Source organism: Homarus americanus, unplaced genomic scaffold (assembly GCF_018991925.1).
Source record: "Homarus americanus isolate GMGI-L3 unplaced genomic scaffold, GMGI_Hamer_2.0 scaffold20930, whole genome shotgun sequence".
Classification (NCBI taxonomy): Eukaryota; Metazoa; Arthropoda; class Malacostraca; order Decapoda; family Nephropidae; genus Homarus; species Homarus americanus.
Window position 1 is genome coordinate 10,673,120 of NW_024748502.1, and position 25,152 is coordinate 10,698,271.

Here is a 25,152-nt window from a genome sequence, read left to right on the forward strand (position 1 = left end):
GAGTACTGTATAAACATACCTTATTTTTCACCATACATAATAATTTTAGTAATAAACTTAATACATTTGAATACTGTACAGGTTCTGATAATATATGTGGTTTCAGTTTCAAAGCTTTGTGACATCACTATACGGTGGTCCCTCGGTTAACGAGCACAATCCGTTCTAGAAGGTTGCTCGTTAACCGAAACCATTGTTTCAATGGGTTTTTGGGTAATTGGTTCCAGCTCACCGAAAATTGCCTAAATTCAACAAAAAAGGTTGAAAAGTACACTTACTTTGAGGTGTGTATGTAGAAGGCTCCTGGATGATGATGATGGGAATTAGAATGGGGGTGGAGAAGGGAGAAGAGAAGGCATTGGGGTGGAAGAGAAGTCACCCCATGGCGCCATTTCACCCATAAAATTTTAGTTCTCTTGGTGCAATTCAAGATTATTTTCTTTAAATCAACACTGCACTGCATTATATATTGTCAATATGTAAAATAAGTTTCAAAATGACCAATAATTTGCTTGCAAAAACAGAAAAAAAGCATTTAGTTGAAGAGAGTCTCAAGCAAGATGTTACATCCACTGAAAAGAACAAAGACTGACGCCTGTATGGTGTGTTGAGAGGCTGGATGGCACGCATAAAACTAGTTTCATTACCTTCAATTATGTTCAATAATTGTTAAAATGAGTAAAAAATTTAATTTTAAACTTTTAAAATTATTGAATAATATAAACTTCTTTACATTTGCTAAAATGGTAAAGAATTTAAGCCCTAGAACCGATTACTGTATTGGCGGACTAATACTACAGCTGGTGGACCGCTAAATGCAAGCGAAATCATGTTCAGGTTGGCTCGTAAGAAACTCGCTAATTGAGGGATTGCTCGTTAACCGAAGTTAAGAATCTTATGGAAGGTAACTCGTTAACCGAAATCTCGTTAACCGAGGCGCTCGTTAACCGAGGGACCACTGTAGTGCGTTTTTTCTCAGCTCAGAAAAGATGCCCTGCCTCGTCCCAAGAGTTACAGCTGATTGGCTGTTGCAAACCTATCCGATTTTGTCCTAAAGTAATGAGGTATTTCTAAATGAGTTTATTCATAATCATTTGGATGACCGTTTCTGTCAAGAAAGATATTTAGCTTAATTATATAAAGATACATACATTCATTATTTCAAACATAAGCACACAGGAAGTTTATCAGAAGTATTATACATTCACGCTTTCAGAGGATGCATTTAATATAGACTTATTTTTACACACAAAAAGGCATACAAAGACAAATTACATATCAGTAATACTACATTATGCAAAAACAAATCATTTTTAAAGATCAGAATCACATTGAAATATTACGACCGTCAGCAGAGGCGGGAAAAATATGAAGTTGTTCTAAGCTGTTATCCCAATCCATGGGATGAGTAGTGTTCCTAACATGAACGAACAGTGTACTGCTTTCAGATGCTGTTCTGATACAGGTTGTACCTCTCTAGTCCGGCAACCTCGGGACCTGACCGGTGCTGGACCATGGAAATTGCCGGACCATGGAAATTCACCCTTTTCCTGGATAGATAGTGACTTGTGCTTATGCTTGGAAGCACTAGCACCAATTTCTCTGCATCATGGTCTCTTTGAAGACATATTGAAGGGTTAAATGTCGTATAGTAGCATCTCAAATTTCGTGAGTTTTTAATTCTTAATGTATTTTATTGGAACACACAAAAAAATATATACCCCGGTAAATAAAAATTTTGACGGCGGAAACTTGAATTTCGACGGGTTTGAACGGCCCGCCAACGTGCAGACGACGTTCATAATCGTGTAAACAGTGTCATTTCTCTTATGTACAAAAGATTCATTATTGTTTATTACTGAATGTCTTTTTTATTGAATTAATGTTTGTGTGTGCAAAATGAGCAATACAATTCATAAATAATACGTAGAATATTAAAACGCACGAGGAAATGACACAGCATTGTTTTCGTTGATTACAAAACCAGTGACTGACTGGTTCTACATATAAAACTGAAGAAAATAAGACCTTGGCTGTAGCTGTAGTAAAATTAATATGGTTGTTTTAAGTAATGTTATTTAATGTTAATAAATGGAACAATAGAAGTAGCTAACGATAATGGTAAAGAAAAAAGAGAGATCGCATATGTAAGTGCGCATGCGCACACGTGAAAACATATCGTCATTACTTTACATAAGAATATGAAAGCAACACTTATTTACTGTTCATATATATTTTAATTAATGTTTCTGAATTTGTTTTTATTGAATTAATGTTTGTGTGTGCAAAATTAACAATACAATTTATTAATAATACGTGGAATATTAGAGGAGACGAGACGGCTGCCGGCATTGTTTATGTTAAAGCTTACAAAACCAGTGACTGATTGGTTCTACATATAAAACTGAAGAAAATAAGACCCTGATTTTAGCTGTAGTAAAATTAATGTAAAAAAATTAATATGGTTGTTTGAAGTACCTGTAATGTTATTTAATGTTAATAAATGGAACAATATAAGTAGCTAACCATTAATGGTAAAAAAAAAGTGAGACTGCTCGTATGTAAGTGCGCACATGTGAAAATATATCGTCATTACTCTACATAAGAATATGAAAGCAACACTTATTTACTGCTCATATATATTGAAGGGTTAAATGTTGTACTCTGTATAGACAAGCAGAGAGAGAGAGAGCAGCCGAACTGCCGGATGTAAACAAACCTTAATTTCCCGCGGCTTTTTTTTTTTTTTTAGGGGATTAGCCCACCCGGGCATAGGTCACTGACCCACATTGGGGCCTGAGGGGCAAAAATTTAATACTCCTGTAATAATAATAATAATTCAGATAAGTAAAAAAAAAAGCTGCCTATCTACCTACTGGACAAACTAAAGTCGTTACGGACCACGGGAGTTTCCGGACCACAGAATGCCGGACTAGAGAGGTACAACCTGTATTGTACTTGTGCTGTTTAATTCTGAGTTGCAATGCTTTCCCAGTCTGTCCTACATAATTCTCATTACAATTGCTACATGGAATGCAGTAGACACTTCCATTTACATTCAAGGTTGGGCTTTTCTTGATTAATAAATTGGTAATAGTCGAGTCATATTTAAAAACAACATCAATATTGAATAATTTAAGGGGCTGAACTAACGGGACAAATTCATTGCGATAAAGCAGATAAAAATATTCTTAAATGTAGGAATTTCCCTGGTTTGAGTAGAATGAAAGGGTTTTTTAGCCCTTTTAAACAATGATCAACAAACAATGAAGGGTACCTAAGATTTTGTGCAATAGACTGAATGTGTTTCAGTTCTTCATCAATAAATTCAGCGTCACAAATACGCAAACAAATCATCAAGTGTCACATAAGGACTTCTGGTTGAAGCTAGTTTGAATAGGGAATTGAATTCTATAAACCTAAGTGATGGTCAGTACAAAACTGATATGTTACACAAATTTGTTTGTCAGTGGCCCAAAGTTAAAAATGCTTTGAATGCCTTGGAGTTAGATGTAGGATACATGATTAGTGGGTCCCATAATTTTTACCTGCCTTAACTTGACTAGTTACGTTGCTCTTTCTATTAAACTCCTTTGCATGTGTGGTGGTGTTGGTGTGAGGAATAGTGGATGTCATGTTTATGACCTGACCTCATGTTTAGTAAGGTCACCCTGTGTACTTAAGCCTCTCTCGGTCCATGTAATTGAGTTGCCTCTGAAGATGTCTTGAATAAAGACGAAAGCTAAGGTGCTCAAATGTTTCCCTTTTTCCCTGTGTATACAGTCAACCCTCACTTTGCGAGGTTAATTCAACCCACAGGGTACCGCGGAAAGTGAGTAACGCTTAAAGTGAACAACACAACATATGGGATTAATTGAAATAGAGACCGGGCCGACCCCCAAACTCCACTTTTTGACAACACACAACTATGTTGTAGTAAAAATAACTTCTTAATTTTATGATGGTATGCACACACAATTAATAATTAAGAGAAATATCAATAATATTAGTTTTTTTAACACTTACATTAGTAGAAAAGATGGCTGGGCACATGGGGATGGGGGGTTGGTTCTGAGGCAGAGGGCAGATTATTGGCCCTCACCTGTATCACTTGTATCAATTGTATCACTATCCACCACAGAGGCTTGCAGGGCCTCTTTGTCAAACCCCTCAAAGTCCATATAAGTCCATATCCTCACTATAATTATCACTATCACTGACTTGGGCCAGCTGTGGTGGGTGGTGGGTGAAGAACTCGGTAATGTTTTGATGACTGGGCGACCTTGTGCGCACCCTGCTCGCGCCGCTTACACAACATGGTGGATGGCGGGAGTTTGGATCCAAAATGCGCCCGGCTCTGCCCGCTCTCGCTAAAGGGTACACGCACAGAATGTGAACATCGGGTTCGCATGCGGTACCCGTGGCGTAAAGCGGAATGTGAGACGCGTAAAGTGAGGTTGTATATATATATATATATATATATATATATATATATATATATATATATATATATATATTATGATAAAATCACACGGGAAAATGGAAACAACGGAGTACCTTAGCTTTCGTCTTTATTCAAGACATCTTCAGAGGCAACTAGATTACATGGACAGAGAGAGGCTTAAATATACAGGGTGACCTAAAAACATGAGGTCAGGTCATAATGATGACATCCACTAATCCCCACACCAACACAACCGTAGAGGAGCTTAAGAGAAGGGTGGTGACGTGACTAGACAGGTCAGGTCAGAAAAAAGGGACCCACAAAATAACTGTCATACATCAAGATCAAAGGTTTTCAAAGCAGTTTTAACCTTGGGCCACTGACAAATAAATTTATGTAACATATTATCAGTTTTGAACTGACCATCACTAAGGTTTATTGATTTTAATTCCTTAATCAAACTAGCTTCAACCAGAAGTCTTTCTGTGACACAAGATGATTTGAATACTTCTAAGCTTTTTTCCCAAGCAATGGGGTGATTATTATTCCTAACATGAACGAACAAGGCACTGCTTTCAGATGCAGTTCTGATATTATACTTATGTTGTTTGATTCTGAGCTGCAGTGTTTTTCCTGTCTGACCTACATAATTACAATTACATTGGCTACATGGAATACAATAAACACTTCCATTTACATTCAAACTTGGGCTATTTCTTATTAACATATTGGTAATGGTTGAGTCATACTTGAAAACAACATTAATATTTAGAAGCTTGAGGGACCGAACTAAAGGGACAAATTCATCACGATAGGGCAGAGTCAAAATATTCTTAAGTGTAGGAACTTGTCTGGTTACAGAGGAATGAAAGGATTTTTTAGCCCTTTTAAAGCAACGATCAACAAACACAGAAGGGTACCCAAGTTTCTGTGCAATAGAACGAATGTGTTTAAATTCATCGTCAATAAATTCAGAGTCACAAATACGCAGACATCTTAGGAACATAGCAGAAAAAACTGACATTTTGGTAGACTCAAGGTGATTGGATAAAAAGTGAATGAAACTGTCTACCTGTGTGGGCTTTCTATATACCTTAAATTTATAGGTTTGGCCATTTCTCATGATAAGCATATCAAGAAATGGAAGGGATTCACTTATTTCTCTTTCAATTTTGAATGTGATACTAGGGACAATATTATTAAGCTTGTCTAAAAATTCCAAAGGGTCACTGTTTTTAGGCCAAAGACAAAGAACATCATCTACATATCTATACCAAGGAGGAATACAGTCCACTACATTGGGGAGTAATCTAGACTCAAAGAACTCCATATAAATACAGGCTAGAGGAGCAGAAAGACAATTACCCATGCTCATGCCAAATACTTGCTTGTAGAACTTCCCATTTGCACTAAACACATTGTCAGTTACGCATAACTCTATCAATTTCAGGAAAGTATCATGTTCAATAGTTAAATCTAGCAGTTGTAATTTATCTTTAAGAAATGAAAGTAAGTCTTTCACAGGTACTCTAGTGAACAGTGAATTTACATCAAAACTTATTAATTCGCAAGGTTCGTTGTGTTTCTTGAGTTTATCAATTAAATCACTGCTATTGCGTATATGTGAATTAGATATTTGGCCTGTAAGAGGGGATATCATCTTTACCAGCCACTTGGATAATTTGTAAGTAACAGAACCCACAGAACTCACGATAGGACGTAATGGATTATTAAGCTTGTGTGTTTTGATCAATCCATACATATAAGGTAAAGTGGGATTGATTTGAGAGAGCTGTTTAGTGAGATCGGGGTTCTTTTTCAATAACATCTTCATTTTGGAATTAGATAACTTATTAATATTTTCCAGGGGATCTTTCGTAAGCTCACAATACGTGCTTTCATCACTAAGTAATGAATTCATCTTATCATTGTAGTCACTTTTATCCAAGATAACAATAGCATTAGACTTATCAGCCTTGGTAATATGGATATTCTTATTTCTTTTCAAGTTTATCAAGGCTGTTTCAAATCTTTTTGGAATGTTTGAAGCAAATTTCTTATTTAAAACACTATGTATACAACCTTTAGCTATGGAAATATCTTCATTTGTAACATCAGACGACTTCATCTTTTCCAGGTTGATTAAACCTTTAGCAATAGTAAGCGGATTAACGCACCGTTGAGTGATAGAAAACTTCCTACCAAAACCAAGAACAAGTTTCTCATTTGTCTGTAGATCATAAGATGATAAGTTTATGAACAAATTTGGATCACTCAATATGTTATTGAAAAAGAACCCCGATCTCACTAAACAGCTCTCTCAAATCAATCCCACTTTACCTTATATGTATGGATTGATCAAAACACACAAGCTTAATAATCCATTACGTCCTATCGTGAGTTCTGTGGGTTCTGTTACTTACAAATTATCCAAGTGGCTGGTAAAGATGATATCCCCTCTTACAGGCCAAATATCTAATTCACATATACGCAATAGCAGTGATTTAATTGATAAACTCAAGAAACACAACGAACCTTGCGAATTAATAAGTTTTGATGTAAATTCACTGTTCACTAGAGTACCTGTGAAAGACTTACTTTCATTTCTTAAAGATAAATTACAACTGCTAGATTTAACTATTGAACATGATACTTTCCTGAAATTGATAGAGTTATGCGTAACTGACAATGTGTTTAGAGCAAATGGGAAGTTCTACAAGCAAATATTTGGCATGAGCATGGGTAATTGTCTTTCTGCTCCTCTAGCCTGTATTTATATGGAGTTTTTTGAGTCTAGATTACTACCCAATATAGTGGACTTTATTCCTCCTTGGTATAGATATGTAGATGATGTTCTTTGTCTTTGGCCTAAAAACAGTGACCCTTTGGAATTTTTAGACAAGCTTAATAATATTGTCCAAGCTTAATGATATTGTCCCAAGTATCACATTCAAAATTGAAAGAGAAATAAATGGATCCCTTCCATTCCTTGATATGCTTATCATGAGAAATGGCCAAAACTATAAATTTAAGGTATATAGAAAGCCCACACAGGTAGACAGTTTCATTCACTTTTTATCGAATCACCTTGAGTCTACCAAAATGTCAGTTTTTTCTGCTATGTTCTTAAGATGTCTGCGTATTTGTGACTCTGAATTTATTGACGACGAATTTAAACACATTCGTTCTATTGCACAGAAACTTGGGTACCCTTCTGTGTTTGTTGATCGTTGCTTTAAAAGGGCTAAAAAATCCTTTCATTCCTCTGTAACCAGACAAGTTCCTACACTTAAGAATATTTTGACTCTGCCCTATCGTGATGAATTTGTCCCTTTAGTTCGGTCCCTCAAGCTTCTAAATATTAATGTTGTTTTCAAGTATGACTCAACCATTACCAATATGTTAATAAGCAATAGCCCAAGTTTGAATGTAAATGGAAGTGTTTATTGTATTCCATGTAGCAAATGTAATTGTAATTATGTAGGTCAGACAGGAAAAACACTGCAGCTCAGAATCAAACAACATAAGTATAATATCAGAACTGCATCTGAAAGCAGTGCCTTGTTCGTTCATGTTAGGAATAATAATCACCCCATTGCTTGGGGAAAAAGCTTAGAAGTATTCAAATCATCTTGTGTCACAGAAAGACTTCTGGTTGAAACTAGTTTGATTAAGGAATTAAAATCAATAAACCTTAGTGATGGTCAGTTCAAAACTGATAATATGTTACATAAATTTATTTGTCAGTGGCCCAAGGTTAAAACTGCTTTGAAAACCTTTGATCTTGATGTATGACAGTTATTTTGTGGGTCCCTTTTTTTCTGACCTGACCTGTCTAGTCACGTCACCACCCTTCTCTTAAGCTCCTCTACGGTTGTGTTGGTGTGGGGATTAGTGGATGTCATCATTATGACCTGACCTCATGTTTTTAGGTCACCCTGTATATTTAAGCCTCTCTCTGTCCATGTAATCTAGTTGCCTCTGAAGATGTCTTGAATAAAGACGAAAGCTAAGGTACTCCGTTGTTTCCATTTTCCCGTGTGATTTTATCAAGATTTATCTTATCCACGTTTTCATTGTGGATTTACATGAAATATATATATATATATATATATATACTTATATATTTATATATTTATATATTTATATTTATATATATATATATATATATATATATATATATATATATATATATATATATATATATATATATATATATATATATATATATATATATATATATATACACACACACAGTTGTACCCCACTTAACGCGGTCAATAGAACCCAGAGGGTCCCGTGTTAAGTGAAATCCGCGTTAAGTGAACAACAGAACATATGGGATTAATTCCAATAGAAACCGGCCCGACCCCCAAACTCCACTTTTTGAAGACACATACCTATGTTGTAGTAAAAATAACATCTTAATTTTATGATGGTACATGCACACAATTAATACTTAAGAGAAATAGAGAAATACAGTCGCCAAGTTAATGTCCATTCAAATAATGGACTCTACCTCCCTCTCTCACACTACACTGCCGGCTCTTTCCTCTCAGAGAAATTTTTGGGGGAAAACCACTAAATTTTAATAAATAATACCTCAAACTAAACTTAGGATAATACAATTGACATTGCTGGATTCCTTGTAAGACCAGGAATATTTTGAATATAAATGTCATATATTTTGCACAAAAGATAACATAGTTACCTAGAGAAAAATTTTTATCTAAAATTTGTATGTTTAATGAAAAATATATGATGTTTATATTCAAAATGATCACCAAATTATAAGAATTCCAGCAATGGAAATTATATTCTGACCGGGTAATTTGTATGAATTTTATGAGCTAAAACAAATATCTTCAGTTAATAAAAAAAAAAATAATTCTTCACAGGGTAACAGATGGTCGGTCGGTCCCTCCCTCCCCCCCACCCCCCACCAACCGTCCCAAGGAGATGTGTGGGATAACCACTAAATTTTAATAAATAATACCTCAAACTAAAGTTAGGATAATATAATTGACATTGCTGGATTCCTTGTAAGACCAGGAATATTTTGAATATAAATGTCATATATTTTGCACAAAAGATAACATAGTTAATTTGAGAAAAATTTTTATCTAAAATTTGTATGTCTAATGCAAAAATATGATGTTTATATTCAAAATGATCACCAAATTATAAGAATTCCAGCAATGTAAATTATATTGTGGCCGGGTAATTTGTATGAATTTTATGAGCTAAAACAGGCAGTCAGGCAGGGTGGGGCAAATCTAAAAATAGCGTCTCGAGCCGGACACTCACCGCGTATATGTGGAAAAAATCCGTGTTAAGTGAAAGTTCAGCTGTGGCGAGGCACCGCGTATATGATAAAACGCGTTAAGTGAAACCGCGTTAGGCGGGGTAATACTGTATATATATAAATATATATATATATATATATATATATATATATATATATATATATATATATATATATATATATATATATATATATATATATATATATATATATATATATATATATATATATTTATATATATATTTATATATATATTTATATATATATATATAAATATATATATATATATATATATATATATATATATATATATATATATATAATATATATATATAAATATATATATATGGGATTAATTCCAATAGAAACCGGCCCAACCCCCAAACTCCACTTTTTGACGACACATAACTATGTTGTAGTAAAAATAACATCTTAATTTTATGATGGTACATGCACACAATTAATACTTAAGAGAAATAGAGAAATACAGTCGCCAAGTTAATGTCCATTCAAATAATGGACTCAACTCCCTCCCCCTCTTCTCACACTACACTGCTAGCTCTTCCCTCTCTGAGAAATTTTTGGGGGAAAACCACTAAATTTTAATAAATAATACCTCAAACTAAAGTTAGGATAATACAATTGACATTACTGGATTCCTTGTAAGACCAGGAATATTTTTAATATAAATGTCATACATTTTGCACAAAAGATAACATATTTACTCAGAGAAAACATTTTATGTAAAATTTGTATGTCTAATGCAAAATATATGATGTTTATATTCAAAATGATCACCAAATTGTAAGAATTCCAGCAATGCAAATTATATTCTGGCCGGGTAATTTGTATGAATTTTATGAGCTAAAACAAATATCTTCAGTTAATAAAAAAAAAAAAATTCTTCACGACACTATCTGTCAATCAAAGTACCCCACCTTTCCTCCCCCCTCTTCCAACCACGCGGTCAGTCCCAACCCTCCCCCCCACCCCCCACCAATCCTCCCTTCAAGAGAAAGGTTGGGTGAAAAAAATAAATTTTAACATTTTGTATTAAATAATACCTCAGATTAAAGTTAGGATAATATAATTGACATTGCTGGATTCCTTGTAAGACCAGGAATATTTTGAATATAAATGTCATATATTTTGCACAAAAGAGAACATGTCTCCTCAGAGCAAACATTTTATCTAAAATTTGTATGTCTAATGCAAAATCTATGATGTTTATATTCAAAATGATCATCAAATTATAAGAATTCCAGCAATGTAAATTATATTCTGACCGGGTAATTTGTATGAATTTTATGAGCTAAAACAAATATCTTCAGTTAATAAAAAAAAAATATTCTTCACAGGGTAACAGATGGTCGGTCGGTCCCTCCCTCCCCCCCACCCCCCACCAACCGTCCCAAGGAGATGTGTGGGAAAACCAGAATATTTAACTTTTTAGTAATAAATAATACCTCAAACTAAAGTTAGGATAATATAATTGACATTGCTGGATTCCTTGTAAGACCAGGAATATTTTGAATACAAATGTCATATATTTTGCACAAAAAATAACATATTTACTCAGAATAAACATTATATCTAAAATTTGTATGTCTAATGCAAAATCTATGATGTTTATATTCAAAATGATCATCATATTGTAAGAATTCCAGCAATGTAAATTATATTCTGGCCGGGTAATTTGTATGAATTTTATGAGCTAAAACAGGCAGTCAGGCAGGGTGGCGGGTGGGGCAAATCTAAAAATAGCGTCTCGAGCCGGACACTCACCGCGTATATGTGGAAAAAATCCGTGTTAAGTGAAAGTTCGCTTCTGGCGAGGCACCGCGTATATGAAAAAAAGCGTAAAGTGAAACCGCGTTAGGCGGGGTAATACTGTATATATATATATATATATATATATATATATATATATATATATATATATATATATATATATATATATATATATATATATATATATATATATATATATATATATATATATACACACACACACAGTCGACCCTCGTTAATTTGGACCCCTTTAATCCGGATTTCGGATAATTCGGACAAAATCTGAACTTCTTTTTTTTAGATTTGTAGGAATATTACCTATGCGGACCTTAAGCTAAAATGCGGTCCACCCACTGCTGGGATAAAACACCAGCATCTTTTTGGTTAAATGTAACATCTCCACTACTAGTGTGGGGGGGGGGGATGCAATTTTAGCTTCAGACATGAAAAATATTTACCATTTACTGCCAGTAAACAAAGGAAATGTAAAATATGTACCAATTAGTAATGAAAAATTGTGCAGTTCCTTCAGCAAATGAAGCTCACCAACTTACAATAGGCTAAATTACCTAACAACGTGCTTTCAGTAGCCTATGGTGAAGTTCTTAGCACAGGCTAACTTATATCATATACGGTATCACAGTTCTCATTGATCTACAAAAAATACTGGTAATAAAAACCTTTTTGATATTTCACACTTAATATAATACCCGGTAATCTACTTCAACCTCCTATTGTATACAACGACACATGACGCTCCACCAGCTGTTGAGTGTATCAGCTACACGGTACACGTGTTTTTCGATCGTTTTCAGTTAAAAAATTGTTACATTACGTGTATATTTTACCTTAACTGTGCCTGAATGAATATATTCTCGGAAATAAATAGTAGTTTTGCTGAAACGTGATGTATTTTAATGTAAAATAGGATAAAATACATGACGAAAACTATTTTACCTAACCTTCCGATGTTCAAGAGAAGTTACTCGTTTTTTTAATAGTTTTTGGTTAAAATATTGTTATATTACAATGGTATTCTATTCATACTGTGCTTGATATAATGCATTCACGGAAATGTAATATTTTTGCTGAAATGACGTACGTATTACAGTGGAAAGTGGGATAAAATCGTGACGAAAGCAATGACTTCGCTTTCTTTCGTTCAAAAGATGTTACCGTAATCGCTTTTCGAATGGTTTTCAATTAAAAAACTGTTTTATTACGATAATATTCTATCCTAATTGACTTGAATAAATACTACGATACCATATTTCTGAATATTTTCATTAAAATCCATCAAAATCATTTTCCTTGTCATCGTCTGCAGCACCAAACAGCTTCTCCCAGTCCTCTCCTTGAACAGGGCTACAGGGTACATGTTTTTCGAATCGTTTTCAGTTAAAAAACTATTACATCACACGTATATTTTACCTAAACTGCGCCTGAATGAATATATTCTCGGAAATAAATAGTAGTTTTGCTGAAACGTGATGTATTTCAATGTAAAATAGGATAAAATACATGACGAAAACAAAAGATTTTACCTAACCTTCCGATGTTCAAGAGAAGTTACTCCTCTTTTTTAATAGTTTTTGGTTAAAATACTGTTATATTACAATGGTATTCTATTTATACTGTGCTTGATATAATACATTCACGGAAATGTAATATTTTTGCTGAAATGACGTACGTATTATAGTGGAAAGTGGGATAAAATCGTGACGAAAACAATGACTTTGAAATATAATGCAATATTAACCCCTAAATCGGTTAATCGGACAATCGGCTAAAGCGGACACTCTTCCCCCCTATTAGTCCGAATTAACGAGGGTCGACTGTATATGTATACAGTCATGCGCCGGTTAACGTCCTAGATACGTTCTTGGAAACGTGACGTTAACCAAAATGGACGTTGTCCGATCATCACAAAAACTTTGCATTTATACTTACGTGTATGTGGAATACTATACAGTCAACCCTTACTTTACGAGGTTAATTCAACCCACAGGGTACCGCGGAAGGTGAGAAACGTGTAAAGTGAACAACATAACATATGGGATTAATTGAAATAGAGACTGGGCCAACCCCAAAACTCCACTTTTTGACGACACACAACTATGTTGTAGTAAAAATTTTATCTTATCTTTATGATGGTATGCACACACAATTAATATAGAAGAGGTTAAGTTAGGAAAAATAAACGTTAGGTTAGGAAAACTAAAAGTTAGGTTTAACACTTACGTTCGTAGAAGAGATGGGTCGGCATACGGGTATGGAGGGTGGTTCTGAGGCAGAGGGAAGGCTACTGGCCCTCAGGTGAGTCACCATCACTGTCATCCACACTTGTCAGGGCCTCCCTGACAAATCCCTCAAAGTCATCATCACTGTCTCTACCTCTGTCACTATCACTGGCTTGGGCTGGCTGTAGTGGGTTGCGGGCGAAGAACTCTGTTATGCTTTGCTGACGGCTGGTGTTTATGTTGTCGTGATAAACCTTGAAGTAGGGCTCCATAGTCTGCAACAGCTGGGCAGTGAAGATTTCATACCTGTTTGCGTCAGGGTCGTCGGAAAGGAGGACCTTGACTTTCTCGATACACTCGATGGCACCCCTAACATTACTATGGGATAAGCGGTGTTCTTCTTGGGAGGACGCACCACCTGCCTCTTCACTGACGTCATCATCATCTACCATCTCGTCGGTAGTCACATGAGGATCCCTTATCGCCTCCAGGATGTCGTCGTTGGTGGTCTCGGAGAAGCCTGCAGCTGTAACACTCTGCGCAGCTTCTCTGGCAAGGTCCACTGCTACTGCAACAGTCTGATCCTCACCAGTCACAGATTGACTCTGCCTAACGGCCGGAATGCCTTGCAACACATGTCTCCATGCGTGACGAACAGTTGCTACAGACAGCTGATCCCATGCCTCCACCAAGAAGTCCACAGCTTTCTTGATGTTGAATATTCTCCAGAATTGTTTTAAAAGTACTTGTTGCTCTGCCAACTGTTGATCCTCGTCGTCTTCGCTCTTGCTATCGGTGGTGGTGTCACTCGGGTTACGCAACTCTTCCCTGGTGTTGATGTAATCGTTCAGGAGCTTGAATTTTTTCATAGAGAATGCAGCTTTTACATTACAGATTAACTCTTGGTCCATGGGCTGTAGTATAGACGTAGTGTTGGGAGGAAGGAAGACCACTTTTACGTTGGGATGACGATCTAACAGTAGGGGCGAGTGTCCTGGTGCATTGTCCAGCAGCAACAAAATCTTGAATGACACATTCTGTTGCTCACAGAATTTCTTCACATCAGGAACAAAACAGTCATCAAACCAGGAGAGGGACAGTGTAGAGAACATCCACGCCTTACGTGCGGTCAGCCAGTGGACATTTAGCTTGGTCATGTCCATGCTCTTGTAGGCGTGCGGCTTGCGTGCTGTGTGGATCACCGATAACTTGAGCTTACAGGTACCGGAGGCATTGGTGGTAAACAGGATGGTGATGCGCTCCTTCTGCATCTTCCGGCCCCGACACTTGCTGGCATTTTTCACAACGAAGGTCTTGGAAGGTAGCTTTTTCCAAAAAAGACCAGATTCGTCCATGTTAAACACCTGGTCGTCGGTGTACTGTCCTTCCTCCATAATCTCACGTAAAAACAAGGGAAATTCCCGAGCCGCAACACGGTCAGCACTGGCTTCTTCACCACCAATGTTTATATTGGTGATCTTGTTCCACATCTTAAACCTCTGTAACCACCCAGAGGAAGCATTAAAGGGTTTGGGCTCTGTAATTCCCATCTTTCGTGACACTGCAGCATACAGTTCACGTGCACACTCCTTAACAGAGCGCGTGTCCACCGCCATGTTCCGTCGCGCCTGACGCACCAAGTAGCTCACAAGTAATTTTTCCGTCTTGAGAAGCAACTGGTTGTGGAAATACTTGATCATAGAAGCACCTGTAGACTTTGTGATCTTCATGTGCTCCTTTATCTTGGCTGCATCCTTCTTTATCATCCGGATCGTAGATTCGTTCACACCATGCTGGCGCGCCAAAGCAACCTGTCTTGTTCCTTTCTCCAACTCTTGGATGATCTTGTACTTCACCTCGTAGCTTAAGGAACGTTGTGTCTTCTTTGGCTTAGGGCGGCTGGGTCCAGGCAAGGAAAGGTTTCTCTCTGGGGGCGGTGATCCGGCGGAAGCCATTTTACAGAACAATGGATGCACGATTACACGGTGTGGCCTAGAGGGATGAAACTGCCGCGGCTAGGTCAAGCGTCGTCTTTCCTCCCTCCCTCCCTCCCCCGGGTGGACACGTCATATTACTTTAAACCAATTACAGCTAACAGCTGAGGGAGGTAGGGATGCATGGCCAATCACAGTCTGATACGTCATATGACGTCACTGATAACGCAACAGAGACATGCACTACGCAACCTTACCACGTGGCTTGCCCAGGCGGAGGCAGGAGGGGCGAATCTAAAAATAGCGTCGAGCCGGACACTCTCCGCGTAAAGGGGTACATGCACCGCGGAATGTGAGCATCCCGGGTTCCGGCAGGGTACCGCATAAACGTGGAAACGCGGAATGTGGGACCGCGTAAAGTGAGGGTTGACTGTATGTATGTATGTATGTATGTATATATATATATATATATATATATATATATATATATATATATATATATATATATATATATATATATATATATATATATATATATATATATATATATATATACATACATACATACATACATACATATATACATACATACATACATACATACATACATATACATATATACATATATACATATATATATATATATATGTATATATATATATATATATATATATATATATATATATATATATATATATATATATATATATATATATATATATATATATATATATATATACATTAAAGTTATACCTACTTAACGCGGGTCAATTGAACCCAGAGGGTCCCGCTAAGTGAACTCTATAGAACAACAGAACATATGGGATTAATTCCAATAGAAACCGGCCCGACCCCCAAACTCCACTTTTTGAAGGCACATAACTATGTTGTAGTAAAAATAACATCTTAATTTTATGATGGTACATGCACACAATTAATACTTAAGAGAAATAGAGAAATACAGTCGCCAAGTTAATGTCCATTCAAATAATGGACTCAACTCCCTCCCCCTCTCACACTACACAGCCGGCTAACAGATGGTCGGTCGGTCCCTCCCTCCCCCCCCCACCCCCCACCAACCGTCCCAAGGAGATGTGTGGGATAACCTCAAACTAAAGTTAGGAAAATATAATTGACATTGCTGGATTCCTTGTAAGACCAGGAATATTTTGAATATAAATGTCATATATTTTGGACAAAAGATACCATAGTTACCTAGAGAAAAATTTTTATCTAAAAATTGTAAGTTTAAAGCAAAATATATGATGTTTATATTCAAAATGATCACCAAATTATAAGAATTCCAGCAATGTAAATTATATTCTGGCCTGGTAATTTGTATGAATTTTATGAGCTAAAACAGGCAGTCAGGCAGGGTGGCGGGTGGGGCAAATCTAAAAATAGCGTCTCGGACACTCACCGCGTATATGTGGAAAAAACCGCGTTAAGTGAAAGTTCAGCTTTGGCAAGGCACCGCGTATATGCGAAAACGCGTTAAGTGAAAGCGTTAAGCGGGGTAAAATTGTATGTATGTATATATATATATATATATATATATATATATATATATATATATATATATATATATATATATATATATATATATATATATATATATATATATATATATATATATATATATATTCAGTGAACTCTCACTTTACACGGTCAATTGAACCCACGGAGGCCCGCCCTGTAAAGTGAGAAAAGCGTAAAGTGAACAACATAACATATGGGATTAATTGAAATAGAGACCAGCTGACCCCCAAACTCCACTTTTTCCGACACAATACCTATGTTCTAGTAAAAATAACATCTTAATTTTATGATGGTACATGCACACAATTAATACTTAAGAGAAATAGAGAAATACAGTCGCCAAGCTAATGTCCATTCAAATAATGGACTCAACTCCCTCCCCCTCTTCTCACACTCACTGGCTCTTCCCTCTCTGAGAAATGTTTGGGGGAAAACACTAGATTTTAAGGTATAGTAATAAATAATACCTCAAACTAAAGTTAGGATAATATAATTGACATTGCTGGATTCCTTGCAAGACCAGGAATATTTTGAATATACACGTCATATATTTTGCACAAAAGATAACCTATTTGCTCTGAGTAAACAAAATACTTGCATTAGATCTAAAATTTGTATCTCTAATGCAAAATCTATGATGCTTATATTCAAAATAATCATCAAATTGTAAGAATTCCAGCAATGTAAATTATATTCTGGCCGGGTAATTTGTATGAATGTTATGAGCTAAATATAAAAATTATACTTCACCAGCGTATATGAGTAGATGCACCTGTAAAGTGGGAAGTGGTTCTGGCAGGGTACCACGTAAATGTAGAAACGCGTAAAAAAAAAAACCTTGTAAAGCGGGATATATATATATATATATATATATATAAAAGAGAGACAGAGATACAGTAGTGTATAAACTTACCCCAACTTTTCTTAAAAGGTCACCAACAATATTGAGGGCAGATATCCTAGCAGAAGGAGTCATAGGCACATTTCCATGATTCATGTTGTGCAGGGGATGTGCTGAAAACAAAGAAAATAGCAAATGAACATATTATGGCATCATTAAAATTGAGACCCTTTATCAGGAAGAGAGTGCTGAAGAATAAAAGAGAAGAGGAGGGATAAAACCTGTCTTGTCTGGCTGAGGGTTATGAAAATAACTGTTTCCCAGGTGGTGTACAAGGGGTAGGGAGGTGCCAAACTGGGCAGAGAGGGGTAAATATTGTTATCAAGACTGATGCATTCTATACTAAAGAGGCAATAGTTACTTCTGATCATATGATAGATTTTTCCCCATGGCTTCAGTATGGTGGTACAGTACTGTACCAAAACACTAACAAAACACAACATGACATAAATAAAATGCTGGCAATTTGCTTTAGTATGTCAACAAAGCCCTAACTACCCTTATATTGCCAATCATCAACAACCATTTAAAATGGCTCTTAACTGAGAGAAGCCACAAAAAATTATTATTTTTTTTTTTTTTTTTTTCGGTCATTAACACACTCAGGCACAGGTCATTTTTAATGACCTATGTCAAGGCCTTGGGGGCGAAAGTATAATAAAACAACAATAATAATAATAATAATAATGATAATAATAATAATAATAATAATAATAATAATAATAATAATAATAATAATAATAATAATAATAATAAAATTAATAAAAATAAATAACAATTATAATAAAATAAAATATTAATATTAATAAAAATTATAAATAATAATAATGAGCCATAAATAAATTTAGAAAAAATGAAAAAATATCAAGAGTGAGAAATACTGTATGTATATTGTGTTGTCAAAGGAAGAGAAACAATTGAGACCCTGAAATTAAGTGTAAATGAGGCAGAAAGTCAGATCAACAACCTGGGACTTGGTCACAATTTTCGTGATGCCATATGGCAGCAGGGTCTACCATTAGGCAACACATTATGCTTCCAATATCTTCCCAGGCGGTAGTACCTCCCTGTTTGATAGCTGCCTACTACCTACTACCTATTTTATGTACAGTATCCCAATTAATAGTTTATATTATAATATAACAATAATACAGTATCTACCATCTTGGATGACCAAGATGAAGAAACGATGGGATGAAGGCCAGACTAAAAGTGACAGGAATGAACACCCAGAAAGCAAGAAGCTGAATGGTGGTCTGGGGTGCAGCTGCTGTTCATGTTGTGTGAAGTCATCATCAATGCTTTACAGCCATTTTTGATGCTTGCATAAGTTAGCCATAATTACTTGATGGCAACTGTTGGGTAAAACCAGAATGGAACCCCCCACCAGCTGACCACCATAAACCCAGGGCACAGCTCTGGTGACCCGGCTACCATCAAATATGTTGAAGCAAACTTTTATGGCTAGACACCCTTCCTAATGCCAACTCACAGGGTGTGAAGTGGCAGAGATAAACCAGAGATGTATCTGACAGCCTTGTTGTGGTACAATAACACAATGGCAGAAAACATCGTTTACAGCAGTAAGAATGAATGATAAAAAATACAAGAAAAGTCTGCACTTGCAATTGATTTTGATAACCTTGTTCTGTATTGTAGCAAGGAAAGGCTTGACAATGAGATCTTTTTTTTAAGTAACATTATTGTTATTACTTTGTAAATAATAATTATTCTTACAATAACTGTTTTCATCTTCAATACTGTATACCGATGAAATTAATTAGTTTGCCTCAGTTTATGGGGGTAGTAACAAACTTGTATCTTACAAGAGATGCTACAAATTCTTTTCTGGTCACATTCACACTCCATTATTTGGCACTTCCTCACACTTCATCACTACTTGTAGTGCAGTGGCTTAAGTTCAAATTCAAGAGATATTGTGACACACTGGCCCAAACTGCCAAATTTGCATGCTTATATTATAGTACTACACAGAACTTTTGAGAGAGGCTGCCCACATTTTGAGGTCAAGGTCAAAGGTCAAATTATAGTTGTGTCATATGTCTAACTTAGAAACACGATACTGCTATTCAAACCAACATTCTTAGGGTCAAGGAATCTATTTCAGTTGTGAAAAATATCCTCAGGTGACAGCCATAGTGACTCTGGCAGGACTGTTTCATAATGTTTTGCAGCAGCATCCAGGTGTGGGGTGGCTTTGGGAAAGGCAAACTCTTCCACTATTGTCATGTTCATTCAATATGTCTAAAACTTGGGGAGAACAAAGTTTGTGCTTTGTTGTTTATCCTGCTGATGCAACATCCCAGTTCAGTGATTAACACAAAAAGTCCACCTGGAAGACAGAGGGACTATCATCATGTCCCTAATTGCATTCGTTCCACAGAAAATTATTTCTCCAACATTCAAAATCATTGAGCGGTTTACCTGTATCATGTACTTGTTAGACAACACAATCTCATGTCAAGTTGAATGACCTTCCACTGGAGCGGTTCCCAAGAGGAATGAAGATGGAAAACCTTCCTCCAAACTAGAACATACAGCTTTAACATGTAAAAAGCCAGTGTGTGGGGAGTAAGAAACCCATCATAGTTGCACCAACTCCTGAAGGTTTGAGTGGACCAAAGCAGACACCTGGTGACATCCAATCTGGACAACCTTACCAGCTGCTGCTGTCAGCTGCAAGGTACTAATCAAGTGTGGCTGCAAAGTGATACCCAATTGTTCAATGAATTACAAGAGCAGGAATGAAGGGCTTTGTCATTGGAATATGGGGTATTGATTAATAATAATTGCTTAGTTTCAAGAAAAAATACATTCAATCACTAGCTGTGCGTGTGTGTGTTTTAGAAAGGTATTCATCATATATTGAAAATTGCATTTAAACTTGTATTAAGCCATTAATTCTAAATTATATGTACATAACCCAGAAAAATTTGCTTGTTTTGCATAGTGGATTTAGGTAAATAAATTAATTATCTAATAATAGGGATAGTAAAAAAAATATATATTTTAAACCCCTGGTTATAACTTAAATTGGGCACACACACTCAAAATGTTATATATGGTCCTAAATACAATTGTACCAAATTTCGTGCTTTGGGGCGCCATGTTATTATTAGAGTCAGTTGTTCCCCACACAGTGTATGGGCATCCCATAACCCATTCTACCATTGATCTTTAACACTGATATTTAAAACTGGGCAGCCACTGCTCATAAAGGTTTGGATGGCACTACAGCATTACTGTGCCAAATTTGGTGCTTTGGGCCATGTTATGATTCTATCCCTAAACCACTCCACTATTGGTGACCTATCATACATCCTCATACTCCACCATTACTTGATGACCTCTCATACATCCTCACATTTCACCACTACTTGATGACCTCTCATACATTCTCACACTTCACCACTACTTGATGACCTCTCATACATCCTCACACTTCACCACTACTTGATGACCTCTCGACATTTTAACTCTTTCAGTTCTTTAATACATCTTTCTACTTTAAACAAATACACTGCTCAATTTTGCTACTTATTATTTCTCAATGCAAGAAGTACCTGTATCAATAATTTTAGCTTAAATTCAGTGATAGCTGAATCAAGATCAAGATTTTTACTGTAGTTTGTGGAAGATCCTTCACCTTCAACTCATCTTTGTAAAATCATTCATGACATAAAGAGAGAAACTATCAATAATAAGTGTCAATATACTGTAATCAATATATCATCGAGTTCAATCAGTAGTACCGTACTAAGAGACAGTGAAGCTTACATATTACAGGTGTAGTTGGCACAGACTCTGAGAGCTGTGTGTTAGACATAAGCTTATTGGAATCTATGTTTTCCTCAGGAGCTGTTGATGGTTCTTGCTTTTGAGGAGGCTGAAGATGTAACTTTTGGTGATGTTGCTGCAGGGCTTTATCATTGTCTGGCCCGGGTTCATCCTTTTCCTTTACACTCAGCTCTTGTCGAAGATCTAAATGTGAAAAAGCAATTAGGTTTGATGATGTGAATAAAACAGGAAGAGAAAAAATTAGTTTTACACACACACACACACACACAGAGTAATATCTCCATTAGCCGGAACCTACTCAACGTACGACCACCCGGACATACGACGGCGCCAGCCGTACCCAAAAATTTTCAAATTAAGTATTTTCGAGTCCCGACGTCAGTGATTACGCTGTGTACTGACAAAATTTTCGTTTATAATTCCCTTTAAAATGGCTGACATGCTCAAAAGTGAGAGTATTCTGGTGCTGAGAAGAAAAAGAGACACCCATATTAGATTTTCTATGTATTTTCTTCGCATTTTTTACTTATGAACAATTCGACTTACGACCTGGATTTGGGTCCCTAACCCCGTCGTAAGTCGAGAAGCCGCTGTATATATATATATATATATATATATATATATATATATATATATATATATATATATATATATATATATATATATATATATATATATATATATATATATATATATATATATATATATATATATATATATATATATATATATATATATATATATATATATATATATATTACAGTGGGGTATGCTATAACGAACGGATCCTACTACGAATATTCCTATAACGAACGGTTTTACCTATAAAATTGAGAATGCTATAACGAACGAAACTCCTACATCGAACGTTATTTAATTTTTTATTTTTTTTTTTCTAATTTATTGTTTTTTTATTACAAATATTAATGATATTCTTTATTTCAGGGGTTTAGATGCATATTTATGCACTTTCTTACAATTTTTACAATTTTATATTATATTTTTCAGTGTTAAGTGGTTGTATTTGGGGGCCTGGAACGGATTAATCCTATAACGAACGAATGCTATAACAAACAAGGTTCTAGAACCAATTAGATTCGTTATAGCATACCCTACTGTGTGTATATATATACAGTGTCAGGACAGGCCAGGAATCCAATGCTCTGTTTGTTCATTTGAGGGATAACAAGCATTGCATTGACTGGGATAATGCCTCCTCAATATTACCATGTAATTCAATTGATAGTAGGAACATCATAGAATCTAGTCTTATCAAACATACGAAGCATTCAACATGAATTTGAGTAACGGCTTGTACAAGCTGGACAACTTGTAATTAAGAAGATTTGTGATCAGGTGAGAAGGCGGGTCCTTGACCATCTGACCTGACCACCAACGTTGTGTGCTATTTAAAGATTAGTAGGGTCATTACCTAATACCTGACCATTGTGGACCTGGTCTCACCCTCCTCTGTATATATACACCTTGATTTGTATTACTCTCTCTAGTCTGTACTCACCCTTGAAGATGTGAATTACGAAAGCGCTTAGAACTTCGTGTGTTTTCTTCTTCCTTGTGGTTATCAGCATATACCTGAATCACGCACTACAGTGATTTACTTATATATATATATATATATATATATATATATATATATATATATATATATATATATATATATATATATATATATATATATATATATATATATATATATATATATATATATATATATATATATATATATATATATATATATATATATATATATATATATATATATATATATATATATATATATATATATATACGTGACCTCTTATTGAACTCAATCCGTTCCAGAAGGTCGTTAGATTAACCCGAAAAAGATTAAACTGAAACCATTGTTTCAATGGGTTTTTGGTAGTGGTTCAGCTCACCGAATATTTCCTAAATTCAACAAAAATGGTGAAAAAGTTCACTTAATTTGAGGTATGTATGTAGAAGGCTCTGGATGATGATGATGATGGAATTAGAATGGGGTGGAGGAGAAGGGGAAGAAGGCATTGGGGTGGAAGAAGTCACCCCATGGCACCATTTCATCCATAAAATTTTAGTCTCTTGGTGTATTTCAAGATTATTTTCTTTTATATCAACTATGGCACTGCATTATATATTGTCAATATGTAAAATACATTTCAAATGACCAATAATTTGCTTGGAAACACAGAAAAAAAGCATTTAGTTGAAGAGAGTCCAAGCAAGATGATACCTCCAGTAAAACAGAGAGAGAACTAAGCCTGTTTGCTGTGTTAGAGCTGGATGCGCATTAAACTTGTCACTTTAGCTAATTATGTTCAATAATTGTTAAATAACTAAAATTGAATATTAAACTTTTAAAATTACTGAATAGTATAAACTTCTTGATATTTACTAAAATAGTAAGAATTTAAGCCCTAGAACCGATTAATGTATTGGCGGACTGATACTAAAGCTGGTTGCCGGTCACTGCAAGCGAAACATGTTGAGGTGGTTCGTAGAAACCGTTAACTAAATTTTTTCGTTAACCGAATTGAAGATCCTATGGAAGGCAGTTCGTTAATCAATTACGTTAACGAGTGTTAGTTAGTCTGTATATATATATATATATATATATATATATATATATATATATATATATATATATATATATATATATATATATATATATATATATATATATATATATATATATATATATATATATATATATATATATATATATATATATATATATATATATATATATATATATATATATATATATATATATATATATATATATATATATATATATATATATATATATATATATATATATATATATATATATATATATATATATATATATATATATATATATATATATATATATATATATATATATGTGCAGGTGAGTATATGCTGATAACCAGAGAACATATTCTAAACTCATAAATAATCCCTCAACACTGTCAACACAGTTCAACAAAATACTGAAGTCTATTAAGAGCAAAGCTACTCTCATTAAACATCTTACTTCAGCGTCCCTCAACTGCCATACATATGCAGTGTAATCAAGACCCACAAGCCCAATAACCCAGCAAGACCCATTATTAGCTCAGTTGGGTCAATCCCTTATAAACTATCTAAATGGTTAGTTTCTTTACTAAATCTAGTTG

At 35.1% G+C, this 25,152-nt stretch overlaps 1 protein-coding gene across 5 annotated transcripts in view; it reads right to left on the minus strand.

Moving 5' to 3' along the window:
• Positions 1-22,156, minus strand: part of LOC121880308 (nuclear distribution protein nudE-like 1) — a gene marked incomplete at its 5' end in the record, with an annotated part of 54,110 nt that extends 31,954 nt beyond the window's left edge. For all 5 annotated transcript variants that reach the window (XR_006091511.1, XR_006091512.1, XM_042387465.1 and 2 more), the window contains 2 exon segments: positions 18,167-18,267; positions 21,953-22,156. Coding sequence is in view for 3 of the 5 variants with exons in the window: in XM_042387465.1 (XP_042243399.1) it covers positions 18,167-18,267; positions 21,953-22,156 (305 nt within the window).
• Positions 22,157-25,152: the final 2,996 nt, after the last annotated feature.